General features: G+C 48.2%; 4 protein-coding genes across 4 annotated transcripts in view; 3 read left to right on the top strand and 1 right to left on the bottom strand.

Moving 5' to 3' along the window:
* The window catches only part of Pmar_PMAR020037 (hypothetical protein), a gene marked incomplete at both ends in the record, with an annotated part of 2,468 nt that extends 335 nt beyond the window's left edge, over positions 1 to 2,133 (top strand). The window contains 6 exons of the mRNA XM_002777902.1: positions 552 to 623; positions 681 to 848; positions 903 to 1,010; positions 1,056 to 1,343; positions 1,586 to 1,771; positions 1,816 to 2,133. Coding sequence (XP_002777948.1) covers positions 552 to 623; positions 681 to 848; positions 903 to 1,010; positions 1,056 to 1,343; positions 1,586 to 1,771; positions 1,816 to 2,133 — 1,140 coding nt within the window. The remainder of the gene's footprint in view (positions 1 to 551; positions 624 to 680; positions 849 to 902; positions 1,011 to 1,055; positions 1,344 to 1,585; positions 1,772 to 1,815) is intronic.
* A 2,376-nt stretch (positions 2,134 to 4,509) lies between these two features.
* On the bottom strand, positions 4,510 to 6,065 carry Pmar_PMAR020036 (hypothetical protein; the record flags this gene model as incomplete). The annotated part of the gene is made up of 8 exons (XM_002777901.1): positions 4,510 to 4,549; positions 5,162 to 5,184; positions 5,252 to 5,339; positions 5,388 to 5,482; positions 5,529 to 5,639; positions 5,711 to 5,837; positions 5,886 to 5,978; positions 6,025 to 6,065. The coding sequence occupies 8 exons, from the start codon at positions 6,063 to 6,065 to the stop codon at positions 4,510 to 4,512; spliced, it is 618 nt and encodes a 205-aa protein (XP_002777947.1).
* Positions 6,066 to 6,362: 297 nt separating this feature from the next.
* On the top strand, positions 6,363 to 12,049 carry Pmar_PMAR020035 (hypothetical protein; the record flags this gene model as incomplete). Its single annotated transcript, XM_002777900.1, has 19 exons — positions 6,363 to 6,455; positions 6,552 to 6,668; positions 6,716 to 6,855; positions 6,907 to 7,042; positions 7,258 to 7,368; positions 7,427 to 7,580; positions 7,677 to 7,804; positions 7,856 to 7,926; positions 8,987 to 9,072; positions 9,348 to 9,453; positions 9,785 to 9,875; positions 9,926 to 10,007; positions 10,253 to 10,400; positions 10,453 to 10,632; positions 10,694 to 10,837; positions 11,124 to 11,257; positions 11,488 to 11,618; positions 11,724 to 11,858; positions 11,999 to 12,049. Exons 1-19 carry the CDS (start codon positions 6,375 to 6,377, stop codon positions 12,047 to 12,049), a joined length of 2,226 nt encoding a protein of 741 aa, XP_002777946.1. The 5' UTR covers positions 6,363 to 6,374.
* Positions 12,050 to 14,094: 2,045 nt separating this feature from the next.
* Positions 14,095 to 16,960, top strand: Pmar_PMAR020034 (hypothetical protein; the record flags this gene model as incomplete). Its single annotated transcript, XM_002777899.1, has 14 exons — positions 14,095 to 14,209; positions 14,268 to 14,342; positions 14,678 to 14,793; positions 14,846 to 14,971; positions 15,016 to 15,153; positions 15,491 to 15,617; positions 15,838 to 15,908; positions 15,949 to 16,068; positions 16,115 to 16,228; positions 16,273 to 16,376; positions 16,426 to 16,542; positions 16,589 to 16,669; positions 16,719 to 16,812; positions 16,862 to 16,960. The coding sequence occupies 14 exons, from the start codon at positions 14,095 to 14,097 to the stop codon at positions 16,958 to 16,960; spliced, it is 1,497 nt and encodes a 498-aa protein (XP_002777945.1).
* Between the last annotated feature and the right edge of the window lie 640 nt (positions 16,961 to 17,600).

Here is a 17,600-nt window from a genome sequence, read left to right as displayed (position 1 = left end):
GCCTTGCGTCACCTACGCGGAAATGAGCAACAAGAAATATGGATATAGGAACTCACAGTGATGGTTCAGAGGGCGGCCTCGAATCATATGGGGTCTCTGCTGGTCGGTGAGTGCTGGTCCCTTATGCAGTGATCATATCAGAGGTTTGCAGCAGCAGCAGCAGCTCCGGAGGTCTGAGAATCTTCCCAAGGACGGCAAACAGGGTCTAGGAGTTGGACACTGCCACTGAAGGGTGCGCCGATGCGCCGAAATAAAGCAAGCGGACGAATATGGGGAATCTGAATGGCGAACGCTTTCGGATCGGGGTCACTGATATGAATTTAATAAAGTCACGTGTTGTGGCTAGTGACGCTATGTGAAGAAGTTATGCTGCTGGGCATTTAGTGTTGGCAATCTCTATTGTCTTGGAATGTCACCGTCGGCGGCCAGAGGATATTATACGTTTCATGGGAAATGAGCCGCGTTATTTCCAGGCGTTCTCAGTGCTCATGCACGCTGTCGTACCAATTTTCCCGCAGATTTTCAGTTGGGGTCATTCGTTTGGCTCTTAGGGCGACCAGTCGACGCGTGAGCAGGGCTATACCATTTTCTATGTTGATGCCCAGAGTGAGGAGCAGCTGCAAGTCGGTCACTTACTTCACTGGGGGGTATTTCTATTCGTTATGGCTCCCTAAATTTAGGCTGCAGTTGACGCCATTCGCGAGAAAATATCTCCGCTGGAGCCCAAGGATGGTGAAATTCAACGATTCTTTGAAATTCCAGACAGCAAGGTCTCGGAGGTGCTCGGACCACAGGGCGTCGCCTTGGCTAGAATCAAAGAGCGTTCCGGAGCTCGGCTCGAAATTAGGGTAATATAGCAGGCGGAGCGAAGCGTGTCAGGTTAAACTAAAATGTTGTAACAGGCCATACCACCAGCAGAGTACCACGGGTCTACTAGGGGCATGCCCCGAACTGTAAATTGTGTTGGCACTGAGGAGGCTGTGAATAAATGTGAAGAGTTGGTTAACAAGGTGGGTGCGGAAACCATAGGGAGGGTATTGATATTCTGGTTCTAGGTTGTGGCTGGCACGGTTACGTGCGCGGACTTGATTTCTGAATATGAAGTTGGCCACCCGGAGGTCCGATCTCAGAAGAGACTCAGCTCGACTCCATCCTACGATGAGACCAAACGGCGTAGGATGGACTACGACGACTACCAGAGAGGAGGTTTTGATAACTCTTATAATGCGGGTTACCAGCGTGGGGGTGGTTTTGGTGGTAGCAGAGTTGGAGGCCCTATGAAGGGTGGGGGAAAGGGTGCCTGGAACGACAACTCTGCTGCTGCTGATTTCTGCATACTCGAGGTGATAAGAGGCGAAAGAGTGCTGGTGTGTATTGCACGCTGGCTTCGAGGCTCGTCCTGATTCGTGGTCTCGCATGAATCCGGTGGAATTGTATGGGACTGTTTACAGCGAAAATCCGGGAGAATATAAAACCGATTTTGTACAAATCGGTTTTACAGTGGCCTTAGCCATACCGTAACAAGCGCGAATCGTCCTCCGGTTTTATCGTGAGGAGTGTGAGTGCCGTGTATTGTTACTATCAGGTTCCATCCAATGGTGTTGGAGCCATCATCGGTCGTGGTGGGGAGATCATCAATCGGTTGAAGGAAGACAGTAGCTGCGATATACAGATTTCCAAGAGTGGCGCTGGCCCGTACCGAGAAGTGTCCCTTCAGGGGCCACACGATGGGATCATAACTGTGGTTGGATTCATCAACGAGAGACTGGCGGTAAGGTGTATGGAGTCGATGGTCTCGGAAGGTAGTTGTGTCAGGGCGCTCACGTAGTGAAGGCAGCACCGGCCAATGGTCTCCCTCCTTACCTGTTTGGGAGTGGTGATGGTGCTCCACGTGGACGGATGGGGAGTGGAGGCCCACAGCCCTATATGCAGCAGCAAGGTCCTCCTTCCACGGCTCGGTCCTATGGTATGCAAGGTGGACCACCAGAGGCTTATTCGACACCTCCTGGCCAGCCTTGGCAGCAACCCCAGATGGAAGGCTACAGCGCTGGGAATAGTATGATGCCCCAGTACCAGCAACAGCCACCTCCATACGCTGGAGGTCTGTGCACCCGAATACCTTGTGATTGGTAATGTTGATATCGTAGGTCCTTGTGGAGGCTATTACTCGCATCAATATGGTGGAGGTTTACTCCAGCGACAGCAGCCAGCCCAGGGATACATGACTCCTCAGCAGTCCCCTGTACCAGCTGGGGGCCCTTCACCTCCTGCAGAAGCAGCACGTGGTCAGGGAGCGTCAGGGGTATGATTTAATTTTGCCTTTGAGGACTACATGTCTCTTCAGGAATCTTCGTCTGCTTATGGTAGTGCCTATGGTATGGCTGCAGCGTGGCAGCAGTACTACGCATCTTTGCATAGACAGCAAGCGGCGACAGGTCGACCTCCTCAGTGAGCACGTTTGGATGACCATTAGAACGAACTACACTTACAATTATATCAAAGCCAGCGTTACAGTATTGAATACTCGTGTTAAGTTCCAAGTCGGGGGGAGAGGGTGTGGCCTTCGAGCTGAGATGGATGAAGACTTGGCGGTATTTAGGTCTATGCCGATACCTAAATAAGCGCCCTCTCTGGCCATCCGAGAGTTAAATGATAACAGACGACAAGTGCCCAATTTGGACAGAGAGCACTAGCTGGCCTTGAATAACTCAGTAGAGTTGGATGATGATGATGATGATGATGCGATTGGGGCCTGCGATGGGAGTTGCTGGGTTCAAGTGGTAGACTATTCGCATTAGACCCATCATAAGTAACTGTGGGCAGCAGGTATCGTCAAATGTAGTGCAGACGAATACGAATGAGTAACGAGGCGAAACGGAGTGCCTGATGGAATCTATGTCGTGCCCGTACATTTTGAAATCGAGCGCTCAGATGACCAGTTGAACTCATTTCCATCGGATGAAATTGCCGACAAGAGGATGAGGTTGCCGAAATGCTCGCAGAAGAAGCAAATACACCAAGTCGGTGGTCGAGAATGGCGACATTTCGATTGAATGTAACTAAAGTGGTCTAATCGTAGAGCGCATAGTTCCTATGCTGACGGTCGTTGGTTCGAATCTTGTGAAGAGCTCTTATGTTGAAGGGGACAGGATGTATGACCACCATGACGGTATATGAAGTATGTCTGTTATCTAAACGAGGGTCTGTGTACGGGATGGGGATGAGCTCAGGAGGAGAAAAAGGAGAGGGAAAGGGCAATGAAGTTGGTATGGCTCCTACTGCCGAATCCTAGGGTATTCCCAAACGGAAAGCTACTGGCGGCAAGAAACGAAGATGTCACTTCTTCCATCAGACTATTTCACTTCCTGAATGATCACTGTGTGCACAACACTAGAGGGCAGCAAGAGAAGCAACTGTGGGGTGATAGTCATTCAAGGCGACTATGCAAATAGTGAAAATTGATGCTCAGAGAAACAAGCACTGGCAATGTAGATTGTAGTTGCTTGACGAAATATGAACACAGCGTTATCAATGTACAGTTGAAAGGTTACAAGGTCAAGTTGCCTGCTGAGCCGGCGGCGAGGTTGGGACCTAAACGAGAAGCTAACTGAAGAGTTATCATAGTCGGCATATGCTGTCGCTCATTACTGGAAACCATGGACGAGTTTGAGGGGTCGGTAAATGACCATTGTGGTCTGTTGTGGCACCTGGTATCCAATCGATATAGTAGTCATAGCACGCTGGATCAGGATAGACTAATCGTCCATCAGGATTAGACGGGTTACAACCTCCACATTCAACACATTGTTTGTACCTGAGAGCTGAGCAGTGGATAAGGGGAAGTAAAGGAGTACGTACATGACTAGTGTCATGATACAGGTGACCAATAGACATATGAAGCCCACTGTAACGAAGATCGTCGAGATCAATGACTTCCACTGAAAAGAATACTGGACGGGCCACAGCAGACCGGCCTTTACTTGTCTGAAGTCATCTCGAGGTAGGGGGTTCAATGGTGAAGGAGACTTCCCGGGCATCGGCATTGGTGGAGGAGAATTGAGGAGCTCCACCAACCTGGTAGCTATCGATTTCCAGCGAGTCTCGATAACTATCCGACGACCGCGGCAACAGGTAACTTGCCACTAAAGGATTGGAAATGACAATAGACAAGCAGAAGCAGTAGGGTCACTACTGGTCTCAGCAAGAAGATGTGAATGGTGCATATTATTATCCATAAGACTAGGGCGACTAGCCATATTATAAGTACCGTTTCGGATCCGCTGAACGCTCGAGGGATCGATAAGAATTGCGGCCACGTGAAAGTCCTGAGTTTTGACCAGATGAGCCCAACTCGGTCACTTCCGACGACCTCCTACACCGCTACTGCCCACACTGCTGAGACGAGGGGAACACCCAGAACTGTTTGAGCGGAGAGTGACAAGGGACGCCGCCGAGCCACGAATGTCGTATGTTCCCCTCGGTAGAATTCTGAGGGCGCGCCAGAAGATGTCAACCTGTCGATGCCAAACGACGGGTAGCTTTCTGTGACCTAAACCACCATACAAAATTATCAACCTGAATATCTTTATTACTAATGCAGACTGTGTATATATAAACGCTCTCCTAATATCAATGACGGAGTTTCACCCGTTTTACGCGAAGTGACGTTAAACTCGGTGTAAAACGCGATATTCGCGCCATGCAGTAGTCGTAAAATATGTTTCTCATATCACGGGTGGAACTGTAATCAATACATTGATATCAGGTGTTACTAAGGAAGGCCTCAGAGATAACAGAGTTGACCAAATTTTCCACCCACGAATGTACAAGTGCGTCTCCGGAGAGCGTGAGAGAGTTCATTTTTCCATTCGAATTGAAAGACACTTTCACATTACGAACTACCGGAGAAAGTATGTTCGCTTTCCTCAGCTGAGCTCAGGAATTTCCTAAAGTGCAAGAATTCACCAAAAAATTCGGGTGAAAGTGCACAAGAATTTACGAAAATTTCACCAACACATGTGGTTGACCATAGACATATTTCACAACACTGCCTACTCCGGCGAACCGAGCTGCCAAGAACAGTCTCAAACGACAGAATAGGATCATAAACGTACAGCTAGGAGCAAGCGGTCAGCATGGCGACTCCATACGCTCCGACTACCCTGCCGGCCAGTAGAACTGTTCCTGCTGAAGGCGCTATTGGGCTGATCGGGAAAACATCAAGTCTATGCACATGCCATAGACTTACTACCATGATGCCTTCGGAGGCCGCACCGCCGGTACCATCATTTTGCTGTCCCCAGAGCGGACTGAACCGTACAGGAGTCAACTGAGAGGACCTGACAGAATTGATAACACAATGTGCGTCGTCACTTTGCCCTTATTACGGGAGAAATTTCCCAGCGGGGTAGTAAGTGAGTCTGTAACTCCCCAGGGGAATCCATGCCCATAGGAAACGAATGACTTTGGCATGAAGGAGGACCTGGGGGACCGGTCAGTAGTGATTCGATGAGAATGCGGTATACTACCGGTGTAGGAGAGTCCATAAGGCTTGGAGGCGTCATAAGGTAGTTGGCGCTGTTGGGCGTGGTCAAGCTTCTGTCCCTAGTCAGATTCACTAACACGTCGGGAGGACCAGCCTGAGATGAAATGAGGAAAATCTCATTTTTTCCAACGCTGAGTAAAGAGAGAGAATTGCCATTGACCTTACAGCGGTGGCTTTCCCAACATTTGGATCGCTCAGGAGCCCCATTTTCCGAGCCTCCGAGATTTTCTCATCGATGGTCTCCACTTCCAAGGTGAGGGATTGTAAACTACTCGGCCGAGTGGTCGATGATCTGAGCAGTTACAGGACTTCATCAGATTCAATTCATCATGCGTGTCACCGTTTTCTCGCATGATTCCTCTTCCGGTCGACAGTCCTCGAGCACCGATGGGGACTGTCGAAAACGGTACTAGAGGCCTTAGCATCTAGTTGCCTGAGACCAACATGCGGAATACTACCTAGTCGGAGAATTAGCGTACCTCAAGAACTCATCAGCGAGTTGGGCATCTCGCTCAGCCATCTTCGGTAGGGGATATGAAATCGCCTGTAAAGTGTGTCGTTGACCAACGTCCGTTGAAGCTGATGAAAAGGAGCCGTCGAGTGGCGCTACTTCTTCAGATGGTCGCTCTTCCTTCGACATGACAGAATGTGAATGACTGTTACAGAGACAAACCAGTGGTACATAGACGGACCTGTTTTGAATCTTCAATGGCGACCTCCAAGATACGTCGTACCCATCATCTTCCTTGCACGTGTCACAGCGGAGCGAAGCGATTCGGCTTTACCATTTTTGAACCGATTGCGCAAATCTCAAATAGTAGAATTCAAAATGGCAATTTGTGGGTCTTTGCCTCCTGCAAACATCACAATTCGAGATAGCCAGGCGGAGTCTTGCGGCCCGCCTGTGATTGTACGTCCCGGGTGGGGGGAGTCTGTGACGTTTTCGCCCCTGTGTGTCGATTGGTCGTAAAACGGTGAGGGATAGTGGAACGATTATATACCTCAGATTTGCGACTGGGACGACACCATTCTACCATCAACGTTCTTAGCTGAGGGCAATCTGGACTCGACAGGCTCAGAAGAGTCCTTAGGGCAGCTACAGGACATCGTTATTGAAGTTCTAGTAAACTAACCCCGCCTGCCCTCTCGGCGTGCATACGGTGGTGTTAGTCGCGCGCAATAGTGTTGGCAAGCCCGTATGTTTTCATATTAACAAGCAGTTCTCCGGGGTGGGTGCACGAGTCGTGTCAACTGTACATGCCCAAGGTCGTGCCCTTGCTCGCTAAGGTCACTATATTGCATTCTAAAGAGTAGGGAGAAAAATCTTCCGCGTGCGGTGGTGGAGGAGGAATCTTTGGCAGATATTGTCGAGAACTGTCGGTGATTAGTAGGAAATTCCGCAGACTGTATTTTTCTGAGGACAAGGGCTTGAAGTCGACCAAGCTCGCGACAGTGCTCTCGATAGTGCCGACTTTGAAGCCAGTTCCCCGAAGAGTGGTATGGCTATCGGAGGAATATATGTTCGTTTTCCTCAGCTGAGCAAGGAAGAGTTTCCTCACTAATAATGGGAGTATATAGGCTAACTCGTATAGAGGTCGACAGCAGCGAAAAACAATTTTTTCCCAAAAAATTTCCGCAAAAAATCGCATGTTTTACCGCGCTGTGTCACATAATAGGAGAAAGAAAATTGTGTTTATGGCGGTCTCTCTCAGGTGCTCATAGGCGACCGATATGAAGATGTCGCGGTTGCCCAGGCGTTGCGTCGAGGAGGCGTGGAAGCCAGGACCTGCCTGTTCGCATCGGCACCGACACCGACTGAACTGGTAGTCACCAGTATGATTTCGAGAAGGAGTGGTATGGGAATATATGATTTTTTGTCAGCGTCGGGAGCTTGAGTGGCTGTTGAAGGGCGATACGCTCGATCGGCTATTGGTTGATGATACTCTACCTCAGAGTGACTTCACTCTGAGACGGAATAGGCAACAGCAGCAGCAGCAGCAGCCGGCTGCCAAGGAGGCTCCTAGGAGAAATTCTGGTGACACAACGCGTCGAATTGGTGACACATCTGTGGTACAGATTCTTGCACTTATCGGTAGTTGGTAGTAGTCTTATCAGTGAGTTATCACTTTAGTGAATTCCTTTCCGTCCTCAACGCCGTCCTGTGCCGCAGCAGCCGCGTCATCGTCGTCGAAGTGCAGTAGTCTTGTGGACATCATAGGTGTCGACCCGAAAATAGGACCGATGGTTCTTGGCTTGTCGGTAGTGGCCAACATCACTCGGCATTCAAGTTTCACACTCTATGTTGCTCAGGCTTACTTCGTCCCAGCTGGATCCCTAAGGCAGTGTGGAAGGTGTCGCACCCCTGTGGTGGTCAAGGCTAAGTAGGGTCACCCCTCTGTGGAGACACGAATCTATACCACTCCATGTTCAGATCCTAATTCTATAAGTAGTGTATGATCAACATCATCATCATCATCACATTGTGAAATCTAGTTTTGCTGTATTAATGGGCGCACCTGGTTTGGGCGCTCATGCATTGCCTCATTATGACTAATATCATTATATATTCGAAAACGCTGTAGACTTGCCAGTGAACCAGCACTCTGCCTCGGCGCCCGAGAGGTCAATAGGGGAGGCATGGTTGTTATTATTATGAATGCGTGTATCATTGCAAGCGGGTCCTAGTCCTCCTATTTTCCCCCTCGCGCGCCGTCCCTTTTAAGACAGCTCGTCAAGAGCGCTGGTGCCCTCTGGGGTGGTGTTGGCTCATGGGTCTACCTTGTGAAAATATTTTGTAAATGTGCTGATAGTATTCTGGCCGAACAGTGCTTCCTATGTGAGAGTTTGATGGTTTCATCGACTGCAAGTACGATGGCTACTTTGGTGGTTCTCTTCTATGGGAAGCTCCGTTTTTGATTTCTGAACAACACGTATGTTCTTCTTATCTTTACAAGCGCTCGTCCGCTGTAGAAGTGAGCGACTTGGAGTAGTACCATTCACGTTGGTTTACTGCACGACTCATCCTCCTTTTGATGATGCCATTTGATGCTAATTCTGAAAGGGAAACTGGGCCGTACCGCGCGCCGCTGAAATCACTTCTGTTTACAGTATGGTATGGTGTAGAGGGCCCTTCTTACATAGAATGTTGGTGGTGCCCTTTCTCTCTCCTCGACGCCCGAGGCCCTGATCACGAGTTGAAGAGTGCGCCGATGGTTGATCATCATCATGGTCGATGGGATATGTGCAGTGAATTCGTAATGAACGAATTTCGTGGCGCGAGAAGCTGAGGTTACTGCTGTTGTTGTTATCGTCATCAATCCGTCCACATATTTGCCCTGTTGTCGCCGTATGCCGACTGGTGATGTTTTATTATTTTTTGCTCGCTGTCTCTTTCAAACATTCTGGCAAGTCGATGAGCCCTCTCGTGGTGCTCTATATTAGAGTAGGATTGTCGTTGTTGCTGCTGAAGAGGAAGAAGGATCGGGAACTCCCTACGCTCTCCTTAAACGCCACTTGTGTGGTCCCAGGTGAGGTCAATCGTCAATATTGTTATTTTCCCTATAGTAGTTGTCACGAGTGGGAGTTCTGTAAGTCACTGCTCTGAGCATAAAGGGAAGGTTTCAATTCCACTACATGAGTTTTCAGCGTTGTGACTTGATACGTGACTCGGGGGGTGCTGCAGCTTCGACGCTAATGACGATGCGACCGACGGCTGAGGAAAGCCTTAGGGCATCGGCGGCACCGTCACGTCGCGTTAACGCCATCACCACCTCCGCGTCGGCCTCGTCGTCGTCTTCATCAGCCCTGACCCCTGAAGAAGAGGCTGCGGTTCAGGAAGCAGTTACGGAGCAGCTTATGAGCTACGGAGAAGGGATGGCCTCTAAGGAGCATAGGGCGACGCTGGCAGAGTAAGGAAGAATGTGTTTATGGATTGTTGTTCAAATGCGATGTGGGAGAATAGGGAACACTCATTCTACCGTAAATGAGTTTGTACTATGCGGCAAGGAAAGTCCTGCCAGGCGTATTGGAGTAGTAGATCACCCACTGTTCATCCTCCATATGTATAGGATCCGTATTACAGCTATTCCAGCCATCATCTTATCTCCCTTTTGCTTGTCACGCTGGACCACTTGAAGTTGCCTGATAATGTTTTACATATTCGTATCGCTACACTGCATAGGGTGCCCGTACCCCCTTCCTCGAGGGCGATCCGAACCTATGGTGAAGTTCTGAATGCAGGTACGCAGCGTGCGTGTTGCAAACACAGGCTACAGTGAGCGAGATGGTGGCTGAGATGGAGCAGTTCTTGCAGGAGAACGCGGAGAGCTTTGTGAGTGTTTCTAGTCTTCGTCTGCGGAGTTGATGAACTTTGATATTCAGGTGGAGTGGCTGATCGAGTACTGTGAGGAGCATGGCGTGGCACACCCTGTGAAGAGGTCCAAGAAGGCAGCCCCGCCCCGAGGTGGGGACCTGGGGATACCGAAAATCACATTAGACCTAAAAATATGTTGGTGGCGGTGTGGGAAATTATGAACATGGTCAACTACATGTTTCGATGACAATATTGAAATTTTGGAAATTTCATATGTGAGGAAACTCCTGAGCTCAGCTGAGGAAAGCAGACATGTATTCCTCCAACACTGTGAACGCATATGAGAAATTTCGTTTTTTAGAATGCGAATTGTTGGGGATTCCCGCTGGTCTCAGGTGGTGGGCTTTTTTCAAAGGCGCTGCGAGCGGCCACTGGGCAGGCCCCTGCGAGCTCGTCGTGTCCCGAGGTCACCACCAACGGGACGAAAAGAGGGGTAGAGGAGGATGAGCATGCGTGCAGTTCAGATGGACCGAGCAAGATAGCGTAAGCGTTACACGCGGGTTCGATCCCCGGTGAGGGCATTTCTAACATTTAGGCGTCGAGAAATGCGAGGCATCGCTCAGCAGGCTGATGCGGTTAATGCCAAGAGAGTATGCACACCTGTGCGGACCCAGGATGAGAATAGAAATCCCATTCGACTTGTCGGACGGGAAGAGCTAAACCAAAGGGCTGTTGCCACTGAGAAGAGGTCACTTGGCGAGGCCTCACTTAATGGGTAGGAAATTGCCGATGGTTTTCACTCTGTTTTGTTGCGTCTGATATGCTGATTGTTTCAGACGTCTTTCTCCTGGTCAGAGCGCTGCAGAGGGCACTCTTGGTCCTTTGATTCGGTCCCCGACGCCAGCCCTTTATCGGCCCCCTCTTTTACGCGCCCCCCAGCCTGGGGGTCTGCCACCAGTTGAGCAACAGTTGGGAGGAGGGTAGGGAGCAATACTATAGGAATTTTATTATATTTATATCATATTATCTAGTGATATATTGGAGTTTCACCACCGGTTTTACGTGAAGTGGCGTAATGCTCTGCGAAAACCCCGATATTCGCGGTGATATGCAGTAGTCGTGAAATATGCTTTTCACTAGTGTTTTTCATATCACGGTCGTGGAATTCCATTACATACTAACGAATGATAATAACCAGATAGATATCAACAACTTAATATTGCGATAATATTCGTATGATGTTGAGGGCATGGCATGGTCTCGCAGGTATGTGGCCCAGGCTCGAAATGGGAGTTCGATGGTCGCTAATCGGCAGCCTCCTCCTCCGCCGTTACCCCCTCCGACACAACCGCAGTCTCGTCGGAATTCTTTCAACGTACCGCCGGTGACGACACCGCAAAGTAAGAACGAGAAGATAAAGTTGATCAGTGTTGGAATATATGTTCGCTTACCTCAGCTGAGCTAAGTAGGTTCCCCACTTATCATAGGAGTTTGCACGTGACTTCGGGTAGAAATAAGAAGAAGAATTTCTCAAAATTTCTTCAGAATTTTCATACTCGCACCAACTCATGTCGGTGAGCATGTGAATATTTTTCCATATTGAATTTGTTAAATGGCAAGTGTTGTTTAGGGAATGAGGATGGATACAAGTGGCGGTCCATCCGAGGAGATGCTCTAGTCCGGGCAACTTGCGAGCCGGACTCAGCTCCTGTTGCCTCCATCACCAACGGCGAGATCGTGGAACAGTGCGGTCAACGGATAGTAAGAATTCTGGAGGTCTCTAGTTATGACTCGAAGGCACTTTATCGTCAACTATATTAGATGGTTTACGTGATTGATGTTAAATCTTCATTATGTCACGCGCAGGTGCTTCAAAGTGGCATCATTCGCATACAAATCCGCCATCCCTCTCATCCGAGTTTTCCGGCTCCGCTCGGCTGGGTTACTCTCACTGCGGAGCCGGCTGGTGGTGTCCGGTACTTTGAGAAGGGCCCCGAGAAGGTAGTTATATTTGAGTATATGCACATGGTCAACTACATGTGTTGGTAAAAATATGGAAATTCGGAGGAAATTATGAGAAATCATCGTTGGTTTTTGTACACCCCTACCCAAAATCGTGTGGATTTTCATAATATGGTGAGGTAACTTACGAGTTCCGTTCTGAGGAAATCAAACATAAACTTCCACATTGAGACAGTAGGGCGAATGTTAAAAGGTGAAATCTAAGGAAGATCTCCATTCCCAATGGAACAATCTCGCTCGCCCATTTTTATCACTTTACCGTACTAGCAGCACGGTAGCCGCCGATTGGCTTTTCTTGGTACCCTTCAGTGTACTTATCTGTATAGTAGCGTATGGAACTGAATTCCGAAGTCTCGAGCTCCAGCTAGGCGGAGGGTAACGATAATATAAGGTTGTAAAGTGCTGAGTTATCGTTATTAAAGTTCGATTAAAGCTAAGATTTCGAGAATTGAAGAAGTCGGCAAAGGTATCAGTTATTAACTACCAACTGATAAGCCTTCAGAGAAAGGTTAAGAAGCATTGCGTAGTAGAAGGGGGTCCGCAAAACCGCAAAGAAAAGAAAGGACTGTAGGTGAAAGCGGAGAAAGGGAAACCCGAAACCCCACCCAAAACCGGACAGGGCAACCCGAAACCCGAACCGAAGGCGAAGCTGCAAAACAAGGCCGGAAGGACCTACTAGTGGAGAGGTGGCTTCCTTAGAAAAGGGCAGAAGCTCCTTAGAAAAGGGCAGAAGCTCCTTAGACAAAGGCTGATGTTCCTTAGAAAAAGGCAGAAGTTCCTTAGAAAAAGGCAGAAGCTCCTTAGAGAAAGGCAGAAGTTCCTTAGAAAATGGCATAAACTTTCTTAGAAAATGTCCGAGGGCGAGCGAGATTTCGTCCTTAGATCGAACCCTGTAGCCTTGCGATTTACCTTTCAATTGTAGGGGCGAATCTCTGTATTTTGTGGCGCGCGACAAACTTGATATCAGGTACGGTACAATGATTCGCCAACATCTGCTATGTATGGTGGTAAGGGAGGTAAAGGGAAAGGGAAGGGCAAAGGAAAAGGCGCGATGGCTTCCGGGTAGCAGTCGGGACTACACGTTGTCCTCACTTATGCGGCTACGGTTTGTTGTGGCTCAACTCACTGGAGTTAACTCAGCCGTGATATAAAAACACTAGTGAAAAACATATTTACTAGGGAGATATTGTGTTGTCGGTTGTGAAGACATACACGTCTCAGAAGTTACATGGAGTATTACAATACTTCACGTTAAACGGGTGAAACTCCACTGTGTTATATATTTATGAATATATGTTATCGTATTTATTATCAATATTGTTATGACGTTATCATTAACCTATGCATAGGGTTGTGAGTTCTCCTTCGTTTGATATATCACTAGGTATAGGTGTGGCTATCGGTAAATTATATGATATTATGAGACGAACTAACATGAGGATACGTGGCGTAATTTTCTGCGAAAAGCCGATATTCGCGCTATGCAATGGTTTGTGGAGTATGTTTTTCACTAGTGTTTTCATATCATACGTGAAACTCCATTTTATTATTTATATCAGATTTAATCTTCACAGATACTATACGGGATCGTTTTCCCCGTCGTGGGCTGGAGGCTACTCTAGTGCATATCATAAGCCGAATTATTCTGGATATTACTATGGTGGATATAAGGGCCGAGGAGGAAAGGGAGCCTTTGGGATCTCGGGAGTAGCTTCATTCGGCAACATTAAGTGGACCCCACCAAGTGTAGAAGCTGTGTCCGAGGCAAGCGCCTGACTGGGCGTTATTGTGAGGGATAGTTGTTTGTGTTTTAGGCACAACGTTGAGGACCTCACCGTTATAGTTGTGGTATGTTTTTGAGAGTCGTAGTACAACGTCAAGTATAATTGCCGATAAGGGTGGTCAGATTTGATGTATGGTCCGCGATGTGACCTCACTTAGCTACTGACATCTCTGTGGTATTAGCTAGGACAACACTACGATGAATACATTTAGTAGAAAGTAGGATAAGTGTTAGGGAGGAGAATAATACGACTTGTGTGAATAACCGTTCAGATTTGAGTTCGAGTAAAACCTACCATTTCTGATGCATGAGCACTCCGGCTCGACGAGCCGAGCTCGTTATTATTTACCTTTGAAATCCGTTTAACTTAGGTGGAAGCTCCTGCTGGAGCCGAATGAGAGTGGCCACGTTCTGAGTTTCTCTTTTTCCTTTATGCGTCGGTCACTTATTTCCCACCAAAGCATGCGGGGAATGTCCCGAGCGGTATCGGATTGTGGGATGCCTGTTGGCAATGAAACCTTGGCAGGAATCCCAGTGGCATCACACAGTAGGAAGCCCCTATGGTTTGAGGCGACGAAAACAAGTGTTATTATCTCTTCCTTCAGCCACACTGTCGTTTATGATGTATAGATGCAGTCGGAATGGTCCCCATGATGATGTGACTTGGCGGAAGCTCCTGGGTAAGAGGGCAGGAATGGGGTGGGAAAATATGCACATGGTCAACTACATGTGTAAGTGAGATTTGTGAAGATTCTGAGGAAAATTCAACAAATTGTAATTGGTTTCTGTACACTCCTACGATTCATATACCCGAATTCGTATGTAAACTCCTATGATTTGTGAGGGAAGTCCTGAGCTCAGCTGAGGCAAGTGAATATATATTCTAACACTGGGTATTCCTACTTTCCCTGAGAACTTTGTGGGAGCGCTGATTGGAATCTCATAGTTTTTGTTTAAACACAAGTAAGACGAGTTTAAAACAGTTACCGAGCACGTCTGAAACTTGTGCTCTCAGGACGAGGCGCAATAGTCTGTTCTCGTATGGTTCCGAGGGATGTCGCTCTCGTTGTTAACGCTTTGCAGAGGCGTATGAGTGAGGGCAGAGACAGCGAGGGTCACTGCAATATTTTCGTGAGTTGGTGGGAATCCTGAGAAGTCGATAACGACGTTGGGTTGATAGCAGATACGGAAATTACTCAACCGACACTTGGAAGGCGGGCCGCTGAAATGTGAGGATTACAATGCGCAGAATATCTCCTTAGTGGTACACGGCATCAACAAGTTCGGAATCGATCTTGCTGAATGCCCTGTGAGGTTTCGTTTCTCAGAGGGGCCTCTGCACTTTTCTTCCAGGTGATCACCACGCATCTTACCCGCCTTCTGCCCGGGATGAACGCTCAGCAACTAGTGATGGTAGCACCAGCTGTGTGTGGAACAGAATCGATAAGCCCGGAACTTGAAGGAGCCCAAAGAGCTGTTCTAGCACGATGTGTAAACAATGGCAATTAGGCTGCGGTCGATGTGGGAATGTTACTTGTTTTCATCAGCTGAGCTCGGAAGTATCCTCACTACTTGCACATACTACTTGCGGTATAAATGTTTGGAAAATAAACCTCGTGAAGGTCCCAAGATTTGCTAGGAGTTTTCTCATTGTCATGAACAGATGTGGATATGTTCTTTTCACATTTTCTGCAACGCGCCTCAGGATAGGAGAGAATTTCACTTGAAACAATCCTATATCTGATCGCCAATTTTACACCCGAACCGTTATGCGCAACTCGTTCACCAATCTCATGCTTCCCTCCGTTAATCATGGAAAATCTCTCAGGTCGAGATCGCGGACACGTTAACGAGCCAGGGAGTATCGATACTGTTCAACTGCTTAGCAAAGAATATATCCTTGTCTGGTCCGGAGGGGTGTGAGGCCGTAACGAAGCTTTGCAGTAGAATGGCTGGTAATGGAAATATTATATTTATATTGGCGAACAACTTCATTTGTCAGACTCGGATGTAGTCCAAACACTCACTCCACAAGGATAGCTCTCGTACTACTACTACGAGTCGTTCATCTCTCTGTCTCGTTACGTGCGGATCAGATGCTCTCCGGGGCGACACGCATTCACAGTGAACTAGTTTCTCATCAAGGAGCTTCCGGAGCTCTGAGTTCCCTGGAAGATATGCTTGAGATAGCGATCGCTGGTATCACTGAAGAAGGCGAGCAGCTGCACACGTACATTGTTAGTCACGTAGGTCCCTTCACCCGCCCCGCCTATCTTGGACTGTCAGGCACCGCTGCGTATCGTATCGCTGCTGTTATCAAGTGTGAGCAGAATTCCTCATCATTTGATGTCGCATAATCGAGTGAAGTTGATTGATCGAACGCTGTTACCAGGCCTCAATCGCATTGTAGGGAGTGCTTATTGATCTCAGTTCACAGCAGACTTCGACATAGGCACTATCACTGGCCGCAGCCCGGCGACCGCGACAAGCTGAGATTGACCGTGGAATGCAATCAATTGTTACATGCACGCATGCGATGGCTCTCCTTAACATCAGGGAACCGGAGGTTGGTCTACTTGAAGCTACACAGCATCAAGGAAAGTTACTCAGATATTTGCAGCGTTCGGCGAAGCGATACTGATTCGGCTCATTCACGCGGAGCGTCAAACGGAAGCCAGGGAGGTTTTAACGCCTCGTGAAGCCTCTATGATACTGTAGGAAACTGACCATTGTCGTTGTATAAGTGCGACTATTTGTTTGCAGCTACTCGTGGGCGAAGGCGCACATTCATGCAGATGATCTGATCCAACATGTCCTTCAACTTATCGCTAAGGCCGCCTCCAACTCCACTTTGGGATTGCAGGAAGCGAGCCTGGCGGCGTATGATGGATTTCCCGACAACTGCTCTGCAGCTCGATTTCATCAGGTTCGGCGCGGGACATTTCCGTGTAGGTGATGCAACTTGGTGGCTTGCATTGGCATCAACCTTCAAAGGCTCATTGGATGAGTAAAGCAAAGCACCTTAGCCCTTGGACATGTCTGTTGTTGTTCTTCAGGTGCAATTCACGTCAAGCTGTGATGTTCGCCAACGCGATTGTTCGCGTATTGGATACCGTGTTACACGACGGAGCGGAAGAGGTTTTCGATGTGGTATGTAACATCGCCTGTAAGCACTCTCCACTTGGAGATAATTCCTCAGGGGCGATCTTCTCTCGAAAGCGCTGGGGTTCGGGCCAACCCCGCCGCGCTGGGCCGTTTGTCTCCGGCGGCTAAGGCACGATTCATGTTCACGGAGTGATGTCACGAATGTTTCTGATTCGCCACTTCCGGCAACACTGATCTGATTTTGAGTTTGTGTGAGTCGGAGAGCAATACGGACACGAATAGTAGAAGAAATGGATACTATCGAAATTTGATAATCAAAATTTGATTATCAAATACCATCCGTAATAACAACGTCGAGGTGGAACAGTCTTCATTGATAAGAGATTTGAGATAATCTACACGTTGTAATCTCTACAACCCCGAGATCAATTTCCCCTCAGACAAGGCATGCGGGCAACTTCACAGACAGTGCTTTCATCCCAGTCTCAGACTGGCAGTCTGCTTGACTTGCAGGACTTGAAAAGCCTGTGAGATCCAATGTAAGAAATGTAAGTATAAGTGTGAGACCGGCGGCCGATCTTTCAGTGCACTTTCGAAGTGCAACAGTCACTGGGCTACACAACAGCCACTTTGACTGGTTGACAGTGTTAAGTTAGCGTCTTCAGGCACACTCTAACGAAATGATGAAGAGAGAAAGAGCAAAGAAAATTTAACAATATGTTGCTGTTTCGACAACACCTGCTTAGGTCTAGCCTTCTTGAGGCACCTTTTAGCCAAGATCGCAAGTTGCGAGTCGCAACGCAATATTTATCTCTCACCGGTCTGGGTGGGAG

Source organism: Perkinsus marinus (genome assembly GCF_000006405.1).
Source record: "Perkinsus marinus ATCC 50983 genomic scaffold scf_1104296950662, whole genome shotgun sequence".
Classification (NCBI taxonomy): domain Eukaryota; phylum Perkinsozoa; order Perkinsida; family Perkinsidae; genus Perkinsus; species Perkinsus marinus.
This window is presented reverse-complemented; position numbering and strand designations above follow the sequence as displayed.